Consider the following 14,906-nt stretch of genomic DNA (forward strand, 5'->3'; position numbering starts at 1 on the left):
TGTTCGAAACTTGGATTTATTAATTTCCACCAAACTGGCTTTAAAAATGGTAAGCTTACTGCAAGAAAGGGAACCGGTGATTTTAAGTTCAAATTAAGCTAATGGTGAAAGTACATCACCTCTGGCTTCAGTCACCACATCACCTCAGATTGAATAGAGATTTTTTTGTGTGTGAACAAAGTCCCAGAACTCTGCAATCCAGGGATGCTGCAGACCTCTCCCGGCAATGTCCTTCACTTTGGGTCAGTCTCCTGGGCCAGAGGTGAAAGTGCTTTCAAAAATACTGCCACTTGCCCAGCACAGTGTCTTTGATTGCATCCACATATTGAGTTGGAACCCAGTACACCCAGTAGTAAGAGGCTTCCGTGGGGCCCAACTGAAACGCCTGCAAGGGAAAAGGAAAAACCAAGCGATGCTTCAGAGGAGGGTGACCAAGCAGGCAGAACAACAGACGCAGGAGGGAGGGGAGCAAACTGATTAAAAAGGGAAGAAAAACCAAACAAACTGTATATGTTTCTCCTACACTTAAAGGGGGGCGGGGGAGGTTGGGCAGGGAAAGTTCAGTTCAGCATAGCCACCCCTAAGGCAGTAGTTTGCAAACTTCAATGCACATCCAAAGACTTGCAAAAATAGTGTGTAGGCTCCAGCCCCTGGATTTTAGTTCTGAAGGCCTGAGGCAAAGCTCAAGAAACTTTAGCAAGCTCCTGGGTAATTTCAACATTACTGGTTTAGGGGCCATAGTTTAAGGACTGTTGCCCTAGAAAACATGTCACTCACACACAGGAAGCAGGTATGAATGTCTAAAGCACACTGTGTGAAATGTTAAAATCCTGACAATAACCTACACACCCACCAGTAAGGAAGGGTACCCATAATTCACAGAAGTCTTTTATTAAGATATAAACAGATCCTTTGGATCTAGAGTTCTGACAGATCACAATGTCAAACCCAAACCATCAAGTTGGAGAAGGGTAGATACCATGATGCTATTTATGAAAACTGAAAAAACCACAAGACTGTACGCCACCTTGTTCATGGACATATGTATAAACAAAAGCAATGATCGATGAAGAACATACATGATAGATTACAATAATGGGGAGGGGAGAGGGGAAGACAATGGGGACAACATCACTGTTGGTAAAAAAAAATTTTATTTGAAAGATTTAAAACAAGTTACAAAATATTTACAACTATCATATCTTGGTGATGGATGTATGGGTTATGGTATAAAATGTAAGGTGCGTCCTTTTCTGTATCTTTGAAACATAACCCTAAAAACCAAAGAGCACTGTGAACTGGCACACAACTCATCTAGTAGACAAATGGCATCTGGAAGAAGAGGGAAGTCAATCTTCCATTAGGACAAGGATAAAGTGCTATTTAATGGCATTTAAAAAAAAGTCAGAAGGGGACTGCTAAATCCACTTTTTGCCTAAAATGACTTCAGAACATTTTAACTAAATTTAAACTAAATTTTAAACCATTATTCATGAACACAAATTCCTTAAGAAATGTCTAATGTAGTCCATTCACCCTATCTGCTTCCCCATCACCAGGCTGCCTGACAAACAGGATCTGCAAGCCCCATAGGGTCAAACTGTTCAAGCAAATGTTTCAAAAAGGAGTGAAAGGGCCAGGCTAAGAGTACCAGTATCAACTGTTAAAGCAGACAAATAACTAAGCAGGCCAAACCAATCTGTCTGGCATCTTGTTTTATACATTACAAACAAGTGAGGGTGTAGAGGTGGCCCCAAAGGAAGCCTCAGTATGTTCTTGTCACCGCCAGGAACAAAGTCCAAAAGCGATTGCGGTCCCATGGCCTTGGCTCTGCCACCACCTAGCTGATCCTGAGCAGGCAGGAAAGGACGCATCAGTTCTGCAGCCCACTGTATACTAAGGCCCTTTCACTGACTGCTCTAGAGCAAGGAAACTGTCCAACATTACCTCTGTGCCATGGACTTGGTAATCCTACCTACAGTTCAAATAACTAGCTGCTCATGGAGGTGGGGGGAAATATGGCAGCATCACTACAGGCTAGATCCTGAAAAAAACTGTCCCTGGGAAGACAACAGCAGGCAAACCCACCCTGGAACTGTTGCTAGCTCAGGGTCAGTGCCTCTTATAGCAACTTTGGAGTGTAGGCAGGTAAACTCCATTTGTAAAGTGCTCATTTTATCAGCTCACTAAACTGCCTGCTTTGTTCTGCACAAACTGAGGAGCTCCATGCAGAGCAAGCATGCCCTGGGCCCCATCTTCCCAAGGGACTCCCGGCCATGTGGGTGGCAGACCACTACCGGAGAGAGACTTCTTGGTATCTTCACAGCCTCATGGCTAAGGTGATGTTCTCTTTTATAAGCAAGACAAAACTTAAAATGAAAGTCCACAAGCCACTCCAATTCATTTTCCTGGCCTAAAAACAAAGTATTACAAATAAGAGAGAGACAGAATAGATTTCTAAAAAGGACAAGAGAAAACATACCCTCCTTTGGACTGCTGGGAGATTGAAAAAAACAAAGCGAAACAAAACAAAACAAAACAAACCACAACTGGGAATAAGGTCATGGACACAACTCTAAGTAGACAAGAAAACAAGGATCTCCACAGTTTTCTGAAAACTGTTTTCTTTTCAATTAGCAATGCCCTGTTAAAAACCCACTCCCTTCAAGATGAAGCAGAAGCAGGTGGCCAGGCAGGCTGAGGCTACTCACCATCATGTGGTAGTCTTCATGTCCTTCAATAGGTTCACTGACCACGTTTTTAATGGAGCCCATGGGCAGTTTCTCAGTCCGCTCTAGGTTGAAAGAATGACAACAGTTACTCAAAGGTCTACCTGTCCCAATTCCTTCTTGATCACAGCAATTCCTCCCATACCAGGGCTGGCTGGATGTGATAACTCAGGTGGGAGGTATCACACCCTCTGGGGATTCTGACCAATGCACCTACAGCCTAGTAGGGAGCTGGGAAATCTGGAGCACCAAATGGAAAACAGGGTTTGGTGATGGTAGAGTAAAAGTCCCAGGACACATTTACCCATCTTGTTATTAGTTTTAAAGTCTGATGATTAAAAAACACCTAAAAACTCCTCTCTGTTTTCATAACCCAAACCCAGAATCAGCTACCGTTTTGAACACCTAAGAAAGGCAAAGTCAAGAGGCCCACAACAAAGAAGCAACAGGAGGAGAAGTATGCCAAGCTTCCAAGGCTACTGCCTGTGCCCAAACTTATCAAACCCTCTATAAACAGAACTGCTTGTGGTGGTCTCTCAAAACATTTACGCCATCACCTATTAACACTGAAGACATCAATGATCACATAGGGCAGAGAACATTTTACAAGTTTAAGGATGGCAGGAAAGAGGAGGCAGCCATAAAACAGGCCTTCAGTGAGATGAGTCACCTGCAGCAGACAAGTGTAATAGTGTGGAGGCACGGGAATCTGTGCCTCAGGAAATAACCCAGGAAGCACCAGATACCTGAGGTACAGGCAGGCATTATCATAAAACTGTTAAATCAAGGTGGAAAAAGACTCCTTATAGCCTTTGCAGAAAGAAAGATCTAGAAAGGCAGATAAATAAACAACTAAGTTACCAAATAGAACTAGAAATTTAAAGAATCCTGGGCTCTGGTCTTCCCAGTGACATCCAAGTATTGTACTTCAGAAAACTTGGAATGGGGAGAAGGGGCCTGAATATGTCTACTTTGTAATTCTAAAACAGCAGCCACACACAGACAAGACCAGCAGCATCCTTAAAATTAAGACTTTCAAAATACTTTTCACCTTGAAATGTTTAGAGATTTCATACAATCAGAGATTTCTGACTTTTCCTCCAATTCCAAAGACTGGAAAACCCAAACAGCACACAGCAGATAATGGCAATCAATTAACCTTTGACTGTCCTACAAGCAGGGTGGGGCAGCTGACTACAAGCCTAGCATGCTCTCCTGGGCAGCTCGATAGTCTCACCCTGCTTCTTCCTACACAGGCTATAGAATGTTGTGTGTGGCAGTCTTGAGGGTCCCTTACTCAGCAAAGTACCCATGGAGAGGCCAATTAGCTGCTGGGACAGTCACTTCATAGCAGCTTTTTGCTGAAGTAAAGACAAGCCAATGGCTTTTAGCCAATTCCCAGAACAAGCTGTGCTTCTCCAATCTTTTTGATGCTAGATGACAGACCTCCTGGGCACACAAGAACAACACTTACCCACCCCTTGGGCTACTAGAGACATTGATAAGGAAGGGTTTAGCTCAGAATGAAGAGCTCGGCCTTATCAACCATGAAAGGTACAAGCTCATGGCCATGCAGTAATGGAAGGAGTTCTCAAACAGCTCAAATCTCAGTGCATCAGGACACTTCTAGAGCTCTACCCTCACACTAAAACAGGAAGCTAGCTGCTTTCAGAAGCTTAAATAAAATCTTTAAGCCAGGAATGATAGTTCATGCCTAAATCCACTACTCAAGAGGCTGGAGCAGGAGAATCAACAAAAGTCTGAGGCCAGGCTAGGTTATAGTTTCCTCAAAAACACCAAACAACATATACAACTTCATGGGAAAAAACTATTCCAAGGATCCATTAAGCACTAGGCTTGAGCCCTACCTAAAGCCCTTGCCTGCACCTACGCTCCTGGACATGATGGCCTTCCTAGACTAGCCTGGACAACTGCTCTCAATCTGGGCTGCCAGCAAGCAGAGACGCCCAGCTACAGAAGAGAGCCATGTGCATTAGAAAGGAAACGCAATAAATAAGATGAAGCAAGATCACCAAGAAAGCCCACAGGCAGGGCAGCTAATCACTGGCAAAGGAGATGATATGACAGGTTCTCTAGAACAGAATGTTCAAGCAAAGCCTTCAAAAGCCATTGGAACACTAGAAAAACCTTTTGAAACATAGAAAATTTGGTCTGATCATGCAGTTAAGAGTTGATTATAAAATGAACAACATAGCCATCACAAAATGACAAAACTCAAGCCCTTTCAACACTTCAACCTATTCATTTTTAAGAATCCCTAGGGTTGAAACAATGATCTGTATTCTAAATTCCTGTTTTAGATAATAAAAATCACACTACACTCCCCACCAACCTGCCCTTGGTTCCATTTTCTGCAACCTTCCCTTGGAAACAACAAGTCAGTCTCTGATGATGGGACCTCTATTCTCCTCTTTGGCATTTCACCTCGAACACTGAACACCTACAGTGCTGGCCAGAAACAGGTGAATTAGGCATGTTCAGGGCCCTCCAGGAATCTAACAGGGGCAGACAAGCCGGAGAATAATGAGTGCTCTGGAGACATCAACAGAGTGCTCAAGGAGCAGAAGCAACTCAAAAGAAACAGAAGTTCAAGTGGAGGGTTAGGGAAATGTAAGGAAGGCTTCATTAAGAAAGCGCATCTTAGGGGTGGGGTCTTGGAAGAAAGACTATTTATTAATCCCAAGGACTGAGAAGACATTCCAGGGTAGGGCCCAGCAAAGACAAGAGATGTGCAAAATATGAGCTGGGAAATTCAAAAATGTGCCTCATGTACATGAGGGCTGACAGAGCAGGCCAAGGATTTAAAATGGGAGTATGATTAAACATCTGAACCTGGCCTTCAAGAACTAAAGGTTTACAGACCTATGAACCAGACCAAAAAAAAAAAAAAACAAAAAACAAAAAACAGTACAGCAATGAGGACCAAAAAAAAGAAGGGGCCAAGTAAACAGAAACTTGGTCCTGATGCAACTTTTAAAAAGATGCTAGTAGCCTTTACCAGTACTGAGGAATGGCAGAGACAGGGACACAGAGCAATTCTGGAGTGTTACCAACAAGATTTGATAACTAGCCAAGAGTGACAGTGCATGCATTTAATCCCAGTACTCAGGAGGCAGAAGCAGGTAGATCTGAGTTTGACGTTAATCTGGTCTACAGAGCAAGTTCCAGGACAGCCAGGGTTACATAGAGAAGCCCTTTGTCAAAAATAAATAAATAGATAAATAAATAAGCAAACAAACAAACAAACAAACAAAATTAGGTAACCATCAGGGGAAGGTGGAGTGGGGATAACCATAGATACTCCCAGAAACAGCAAGGCTGAACCAGATACTGTGTGCAGGCAGGGTGTTGTTGACAAGAGATGAGGATGTATATAAAGGGCAAGCATCAGGCAAAGAGGAAATTCTAGGTGGCAATTAGGGAACCTTCACTTCTGGAGTCAAACTGACCAACAGAGAGGGGCCACACAGGCACCATAAGCCAAGCTAACTAAACATTAGACGGGGCCATGGGGACTGTGTTGCATATTACTGCTTAGTCACAGCTCCTCAATGCTTCATGAAGAGTGCAGGCTCCAGTGGGCAGATCTTCGGACAGTTTCCAAGAGAAGCTCCCCATTCATTTCAGGGAGATCTCATTTGTACAAAGACACAGTCAAAAGCTAGGAAGACACAAAGCATGGGGAAGAGAGGGGTTCCAAATGAAAGGCAGAATCGCACTAAGGAGCCAGAGCTGTTGGGCGCTAGAGGCAGGCAGGGTTCCGGGATGCCAAGGAGGCTGAGAGAACTGGAGTACCTTTAGTGCCGATCCACAGCTGGTCTTGCTCTAGCTTAAAGGTGAGTCTCACTTTCCCTCCAGACTTATTATACATGCCAGACAAGGGTACCGTTGGCAGGCGCTCCTGGAGGCACAAGAGCACAGTGAGAAAGGAAGGGACAGTAGGGCAGAGAGGGAGGTGAGACAGAACTTGAGGCCATGATTACAGGAATCTTAGACTGTGAAACCAGCTTCTTTTAAGGGCTCAAAAAGCAGGCCAGCTTACCTGGGCACCCTTAACAGATGGCATCACATCTTCAGGTTTTCCTTTGTCCAGCACTTTCCTGTGTTGCTACAATGTAAGCCAGAACAAAGAGGAAAATGAGACAGCCTACTACATTTGAGCCAGGTTTCTATTGTTTGGATAGACAGGATGAAACAGTCTTAATGTTTGAAAGTTTTTAGTATCAACAAACTACAGACCCCATGACACTGCAGAGCAAACGTGTTCAAGGGAGTTTATGTTGATAATGAAATGTTCCTTTACCTGTGCTAGCCAGTGACTTCTCAACTTTATTTAGGCTTAACTATCCATGCGCAGCCACCATATTAGATACAGAAGTTCCACACACTAAGTAGGAATTCAAAGGTTCTTAAGTCAAATGTTTTACTCCCATCTCTCCAGTGAAAACACTAACCATTAAGTTAACAGACAGGAAAAGAGAGCAACATCTGTGTTTTCAACTCCAAAGAAACTACAAATTGCCTATATAGATATAAATACCAAGCAGGGTCATTTCTCCATTATTATGGAGAGCCAGACTATGGCAGAAGTCTTCCTCTGCCCCACCCTCAACCCAGCCACAAAGAATACCCAAGGAGCCATATTTTTAAAACAGAAATGCTGACTCCCCCATGCCTTACCACTAAGAAGCCTCCAAGCCCACTCCTCCTGCCTTCTACCTCAGGACTCAAAGAGTTCCAAAGCTCACAGTCCCTAAATGCCTTCATTTCATCTCCTTTACATCTGTGGCTTTACAGGTATAGTAGCTGTTTGGTAAAGCTGGAACTATAGGCCAATAAATGGGCCAAGGTTAAAACTTAAGTCAAATGCAAGCACTAACAGGCAATGAGCCAACCCAAACCTTCACTGGCATAGCAGAACACCGTGGTAGGGATTGCTAGCAAAGGGCTGCTGCTGACAGCAGCCTCAGATTCTGAAACACACTGATCAAAAGCCTAATGAGGGAGTGGAGTGTCATTGGGTCATGCTATGCCTCATAACCAGTGGCATCACCAAAGCAAAGCACCAAAGAATGGCAGTATATTTGAGTCATGCCTTATAAGTACCTTTGGGAGAATTGTCCCTGCACAGTGGTGAACAGTTCTAAGCATGTTAAGCTACCATTAGTAACCCAAAACCTGTATTTACAAGGCAGGTTACGCACTAAGAATGTGACAGGAGAAAATACTCACATTTCCTTCATAAATGTGGCAGGGGAAGACAGAAAATACCAATGACCCCAACGGATTACAGGAAATTAGGACCCCATATTTAGGAAAGAAAATGGCTCATACAATATTTACTTTTAGATGATAATTCAACTTTACAACTCTTATCTAAAACTCTATAGAGGTGCTGCTCTACGGTAGAGCATGTGTTGTCTACTGACAAGGTACCAGGTTCAATCCTCAACACCAAATACAACACAAAACAAATACCCTATAGAAAGATGTTTTGAACTTCAGAGTACATAATATTCTCTATGGTATCTGGAGTAGCAATTTGTCACCAAACAGTATTTCTTTCAAACACATTAGTATTTCCAAAAAAAAAAAGTTAAGAGGAGCTAGAGAGACATGGCTCAGTGGTTAAGAGCATGGGCTGCACTTCCAGAGGTCCTGATTTCAATTCCTAGCAACCACGGTGGCTCACAACCATCTATAATGGATCCAATACCCTCCTCTGGCGAGCAGACGAACATGCAGATAGAGTACTCATATACATACGTACATCTTTTTAAAAATATTTTTTTAAAAATTTGTAACTGTCCCCACAATTCTGTTCAATTTTGCTGCCAGATGTTTAAAAATACTTCTTTTTGGTTACAAAGTAAACATGGATTACAGATGTCTAACATAAAACCATCTTTCTCCCATGATTCGAACTATGCCTTTAGTGTCTACTGGCCCTATATCTAATGTTGGTTCAAGTGAGATCTACTCTGGTCAGGACACAGATTAAATTAAAAATACATGGTAAGAGACTGAGGGATAGCTCAGTATAGAGTTCTTGCCTACTACCATGCATAAAACTCTAGGTTCAGTCCTTTGCATCATGGACACACAAACACATACCCATAAACAGACATGATGGCACATGCCCACAAACTCAGAACTAGGTAGACAGAGACAAGAGGATTGTACAAAGTCCAGGCCAGCCTAGTATCCAGATCAAGCTTCAGGCCAGTCTAAAGAGTGAAACCCTGTCTCAAAAAAACAAAAACAAAAAGCACAAAACCGAGCAAGAGAGATAATATAAAAACTCAGGCTATATCATGGAGAAAGGTCACATAAACACAAAACAAAGAAGTGTCAATATCTTCTTATTCAGTTTGGTTTGGGTTCCTGAAATGGTCAGTTTTAGGGGAACCTCTGAAAACTGTTAACTTCCATACCTATCCAGAATTGGGCTTTTTGAACTTGAGAAGACACACACACACACCCCGAATGTGAGCAGTTGTAAGGAATAAGGGCTTAATTCTAACACTGATCATCTCCTCTAGCACTAAATAAAAGAAACCCATGTCTGACTCCATTTGCTAACTAGCTGAAGTCTCCCTTTACAAAGGCCTTATCCTAAAGCAGGAAGACTAAGGCACACTGACCCGCCAGATGACAAAGTTGCATATTTCAGGTAGCTGTCAACTCCTCTGCTGCACCCAACTGCTCCATAAATTTCCATCATGGGCCCTGTCCAAAAAGGAGCTTATTCTAGGGAGAATGTAACCAGCCTTCAATTTCCCAGGACCAAGAAGCAAGTACACAATGGACTCACCTTCTGCCTACAGAGGGGCTCCTTCTTGTTTTCTTCAGCCTTTGCATCCTGCTGGGCAGCATCTTTGGGGGTGTTTACTGCTAAAACATCATTTATAGTAGAGCCAACCACCATGATCTTGGCTCCACTGGTCACTTTTATTTCTCTCAACGTTTTATCTTCAGGAACAAGTCCCTTATACATGACCTTCTGCATGGCAGGTGGGAGACCTTGACAAAAAGTGGAAGGCAGTGAAAGGAACAAGCAGGAAATCTACGGACCACCATCCTTCTCTAACAAAACAGGAAATGAATACTGGCTCCATTGGCTATCAGCTTTGTGAACTCGGGGGGAATTCGGACCATCAGACCTATTTGATTCGTAAGACTTGGTCCTTCTAATAGACTTAGGGTATTTAGAATTGTTCAATGTGTCTTAGCTATCATTCTTTCCAAATTGTTCTTCAACCTTGTTCTCATTTAAATACTGAGAATGCCCAAGAGTCAGAGATACAGAAGCCAATAAATTATTTTCTATGGCACTTACAGGCTACATGGGAAAAGCTTAAGAAAGAAATCATTTTAAGTAGCAAACCAGTATAAATAAAAAGACCAACTACGAATAATTGTGAAGGGCCACCATGACTATCAATAATAATGTTTCATGAACTTCCCTTACGAAACTTACCTACCTACTAAAAATAAATCCTGGCTACATCCTAGACTCACAGAGAATCTCCACAGTTAACGCCCAGGAACTGTACATTTAGTGAATGTCATGGGAGATTTTCACTAGCTTTGGTAGTTCAACATTAGAAGGCTGAGCCTAATAATTCAGTTTCAGGCTTGCATCTCAGCTCCACCACTTGGTATATCCATACCATCATGGGTCCAATTTTCCCTCTCAGGTTAATAATGCACATGCAAATACTGACTTCAGAAAAGTGCAGTGGATAGGGGGAGTCCATGCAAGGAAAACACAAGCAGTTCTAGCACGACGTAAGCAACATCAACTAGAAGGGGGGGCAGGGGGGGGGAGGCAGTTGGCTGTCAGCTCCTAGAATACCTGTAATGGAGTGAATCTTCTGCTTTAGCTCGGAACCCGTGCTGTCCAAAGGGACCTTCACGTCGTGCTTAGTCTTGTTCCAAATTATCTTCAGATCCACCAGCTCCCTGCTCGCACCGCCGCCCGCGTCCTCGCCATTGCTGACCGAGGCCTGAGCCACAGGGTCCCCAGGGGGCTGGGCCGGGGCCGGCAGCAGGCTGCCTCGCGCGTCGCAGGAGTCCTCGGCCGCCGCCCCCGCCGCTGCTTCGTCCTCTACGCAGTTGAGGGGCCGTGCGGGCGCCTCGGTGGTCACAGCCTCGGCCTCCGTGTCCATGCCTGCAAAGGGGTTAGGGGTGGGCGCTCGCCGCGGGCCCGGCCTGCGACGAGAATAGGCCCGGGCGCCACCGCACGGCGGCTGCTGTGCCACCTCCTCCCTCTAGGGCCAGTCCCCGTCCCCCGACCCCCGCAGCGCCCGCAGCTCTTCAGCCACCTACCGACCGCCTTCCCCTCCGCACTCACCATCCGGGGCTCCGGCCGCCGCCATGATGATTGTGTACAACACCCACCGCGCCCGCAGGGGCCGCCGGGAAGAAGCGAGCTGGCTGAGATTGGCCCCCGCAACAGCCCCTAATTTCACACAGCCTGGCCGGAAACAGGTGGAGGTTTCTATGGAGACCCGCCTCCTCCGCTTCCCGGGCCGGCCCCTGCCACGCTTTAGCATTCCCGCAGCCGAGGGGGGCGGGTCTGGGAAATGGCCTGCTCCCTGCACGCCGTCCCCTAGCGGCAATGCACTGTCCCAGCGGCCCAGGGGGGAGTGAGCGGCACAGATAGGCAGCCTGCGCCTTTAAGAGGCGGGGCCGCTCTCGCGGTGGCGGAAGTTGATTGGTCGGAATGAGTCTCCCCCGCCGCGCGGAAGTGACGCGCGAAGAAGCCCACGTGTGTGTTTCTGTTTCACATGGCGGCGCTCCTCGAGAGGCTTCTGCGGGCCGGGCCTCGCGCGGTGGCCCTAGGCCACCAAGTGGGACGGCGGGAGGCCAGTCTGGGCCCAGATCCCGGGGCCACGGTGCGAGTCCGCTTCGCTCCCAGCCCCACAGGTAATCCTAGTGGACGTGACGCGCGCGCCGCATCCCACCGTCCCGTCCCCGCCCCCCGAACGTTCCAGAAACAGTCCCTTCCGGTGTCAGCGCGACCCCATTTTACAGAAACGGAAATGGAGGACTTAAGACCTGAAGTGATTCGGGTTCTTGGAAGTTGCTTTGTTGTATTGTCTCTGTTCTTCTTTCATGTACTCAGCGTGTAGTGCATATAAATTGTGTCAAGTCGTATGCACTAGAGTGCAGTGGTCATTGAAAAGTTAGGGTTCCTGCTTTGAAGAAATCGGCATTCTAGTGGCCACGTCAAACACTTATAAGAGTAATTTAGAGTTGTATTTGTCATTTTAGAAATGAAGCGGGATAGGGTACCCTAGAAGGCATTGCTGAAGAGTTAACGTTTGAGTTAAGAACCAAATGTTAAGGAGACCTGCTTGACACCTAAGAGGGAATGGCACAATGGCCCGGATTTATTGTTGCTGAAAGTCTAGCAAGCCAAAGGAAAAGAGGCCCAGTATATGCCCTGTTAGAAATACTGCCATCTTGCTGGGTGGTGGGGCTCATGCCTTTAATCCCAGCGCTAGGGAGGCAGAGACAGGCGAATCTCCAGGCCAGCCTGGTTGGTCTACAGAGAGAGTTCCAGGACAGCCAAGGCTGCACAGAGAAACTGTCTCGAAAAACCAAAAAGAAAGAAATACTGTCATCACCTACCCTGCTCACCACAAGTTCCCAGCCTTCCTTTAGCTCAAGTCACCTTTGGCCCTCTGGACACTGAGCAACCTTTCATTCCAGGTCCAAGGTCAGCAGAAAAAGATCATTGTGACAGAGTCCCAGCTGCACAAGAATGACACATTACTTCTGGGCAGGCAATATAAATCGTGGAACTTTTTAAATTCTGTGTGGTGGAAACCCTGGTTCCTAATTACCAGTTGTGATTCTGTATTTAAGACTAAGATAAATGAAACTACTGGGGGAAAAAATGAGTATCTGGAAAACATACAAAACAAAAGCTTCTTTCTTTTTGTTAGTCTCAGTGGACATCAGATGGCTCTAAGTTTCCAAGCCTCAGCTCTCCGTTTCTATGCTTACCTGTTGTGAACATGCATGGGAGGCTCACCTTGTTTGAAGAAGCACTTATGTAGGGCACCAAGGCATTTTCTGCTTTTGTCCATTCCTAGATGTGTCATTTTGGCAACGTTATCTGCTCTGTTTATGTCCTACTTTTGCTATTTGTCAAGCAGGGCTAATAATAGTGCCTGTCTGATGGTTTTGAGCCAGTGCGGCTGAGCCGCTCAGCAGGATCTGCTATGTGCAGTAGCCTTTACTGCAGTTATCGTTTCCATTGCTTTGCTCACTGGCAGGAAAAGCCCAATGGGAAGGAGTTGTCAATCAGTGTAGATCACTGTGATGGCTAAAATTAATTGAAGGTTTAAATTTTGGTTTTTTTGTTTTGGTTTGTTTTCCTTTGGCAACAGTTTACTGTATCACCCTGATTGGCCTGAAACTCACTATAAAGACCAAACTGTCATTGAACTTATATAGTCTTCCTGTCTCTGCCTTCCAGATACTGGAGTTACAGATGTGAGTCACAAGATCTATCTTAAAGTTCTGCTTTGGTCAACATTTAGGTATCATAGCAACTTCAGGTGTTTTTGTTTTGTTGAGACAGGACCTTACTGTGTCCCTGGCTGGCCTGGAACTTGCTGCATAGAACAGGCTGTTAGCTCAGACTCACACAGATCACCTTCAGAGTGGTAATTAAAGGCTCATGCCACCTGATCCAGCCTGATTTTTTTTAAGCCTACTAACATCAGTAAATTAAAACTTGTGAAAGCTAAATGAATTCCCAACAGTTAGCAAATTCTTAATGCTGGATGGAGAATTCTTTTTTAAATTTCATGTATGGTGTATGTTTTCATGTAGGTATGAGAAAGAGTCGCTGAACCTGGCGCTCATTGATTCCCCTACACTGGCTGGCCAGTGAGCTATAGGGATCTGCTTGTTTGCCCTCTGCCAGCACTGGACTTAACAGCTGGATGTTTGGCTTTTATGTGGGTGCTTGGGACCCAAACTCCGGTTATCATGCTTGTGCAGCAGGTAGTCTATTGGCTTGAGCCATTTATCCAGCCCCTGGATGTAGAATCCAGCTATGATGTGAAGGGTGTTATTTTCAATTTCTGGTCTCTTCTGTCTTGAAATTCCTGAGGCTCAGTTCCACTGAGAACTTCTTGTTTTGTGGTTTTGAAATAATTTGCTGAAGGTCTCACATAGAATCAGTGTTAAGCCAGGTCTGCCCAGTACCCAGAAGAACATTTCTTGTCCCATGCTGCCTTAGGTACCTGGAAATACAGATAAGGTCATTATAAATGTAAATGGCCTGACTGTGGAGATCCAGGGCCTTGGGCTGGACCAAAAAAAGTAGAGGAAAGGGGAAATGACAGACCTGGGAAATTTTTAGGTTTTCAGTCAGTAGTAATAGTTTTGGAGTTTAAACCCCAGCGAAGGGAAATATAGTGAAATCAAATGTTATTTTTAATTATAATTACTTACAACTAGCACTTATGGTGAAAAATCTCAAGTAGTTTTAAAACTCCAAATTGCATGATGTGGCTAAGTATCGTATGTAGAGTATATATGAAAAATGTGATTTTTTTAATAGGATTTAGATGTGTTATTAACATGTAATTAGCCACCTCCCCCCCCAATATATCAATAGATTTATGTAATGTAAATGCTAGTATGATCTGGCCTCTATGAATAATTTTCAGACAGAAATTTTCAAACAGAGAATGAATGCTATTTCTCCTTCTGGTGAAACTTGGCCTTGAGACAAATGTCAAAGTTGAGTGAAGCATTTTTATGTGATGACAAGCTCCTAGACCTGACACCTGGGTGTCCCTTCCATTCCCAAGATGAAGGACTGAATGGAGTCAGCCACCCTGTCCTTACCTTTTCTTTTTTGTTGTTTTTGAGGTTTATTTATTTTATGTTATGTTATGAGTCGTTTGTCTGCATGTGTGTATGTGCACCACATCTATGTGTGGTACCTGCTGAGGTCAGAAAATGGTGTTGGAGCTGCTGGGATGGGAGTTACAGATAGTTATAAGCCACCATGTGGATGCTGGGTACTAAACATGGGTCCTCTGGGAGAGCATCCAGTGCTTGTAACCACTGGGCCATCTCTTCATCCCTACTGTGTCCTTTTCAGTGACAGTCTTGTCTGGGTGT

The 14,906-nt window shown here is 44.8% G+C and overlaps 2 protein-coding genes across 3 annotated transcripts in view; one reads left to right on the top strand and one right to left on the bottom strand.

The window, feature by feature from the left end:
- Ubfd1 (ubiquitin family domain containing 1) lies at nt 1-11,522 on the bottom strand. Of its 2 annotated transcripts, none has more exons than XM_059267424.1 (7): nt 11,107-11,499; nt 10,609-10,923; nt 9,565-9,773; nt 6,793-6,858; nt 6,546-6,651; nt 2,712-2,794; nt 1-385 (listed from the first exon to the last, which is right to left on the bottom strand). In XM_059267424.1, exons 1-7 carry the CDS (start codon nt 11,306-11,308, stop codon nt 275-277), a joined length of 1,092 nt encoding a protein of 363 aa, XP_059123407.1. In that variant the 5' UTR covers nt 11,309-11,499; the 3' UTR covers nt 1-274. The 2 variants fall into 2 exon arrangements, with proteins under 2 accessions (XP_059123407.1, XP_059123417.1); XM_059267434.1 differs by lacking the exon at nt 1-385 and adding an exon at nt 1,136-2,413 and having other exon boundaries at nt 11,107-11,522.
- Nucleotides 11,515-14,906, top strand: part of Ears2 (glutamyl-tRNA synthetase 2, mitochondrial) — a 22,831-nt gene continuing 19,439 nt past the window's right edge. The window contains exon 1 of the mRNA XM_059267411.1: nt 11,515-11,681. Within this exon, the coding sequence (XP_059123394.1) occupies nt 11,543-11,681 (139 nt within the window). The 5' untranslated portion in view covers nt 11,515-11,542. The remainder of the gene's footprint in view (nt 11,682-14,906) is intronic.

This window comes from Peromyscus eremicus, chromosome 1 (assembly GCF_949786415.1).
Source record: "Peromyscus eremicus chromosome 1, PerEre_H2_v1, whole genome shotgun sequence".
NCBI lineage: Eukaryota > Metazoa > Chordata > Mammalia > Rodentia > Cricetidae > Peromyscus > Peromyscus eremicus.

Coding starts and splice junctions, on each gene's coding strand:
- Ubfd1 (XM_059267424.1), bottom strand. CDS start 11,308: ATGCTAAAGCGTGGCAGGGGCCGGCCCGGGAAGCGGAGGAGGCGGGTC. Junction 6,652..6,792: donor CATCTGTTAAGGGTGCCCAG/GTAAGCTGGCCT, acceptor TTGTGCCTCCAG/GAGCGCCTGCCAACGGTACC. Junction 2,795..6,545: donor GCTGTGGATCGGCACTAAAG/GTACTCCAGTTC, acceptor CTTTCAACCTAG/AGCGGACTGAGAAACTGCCC.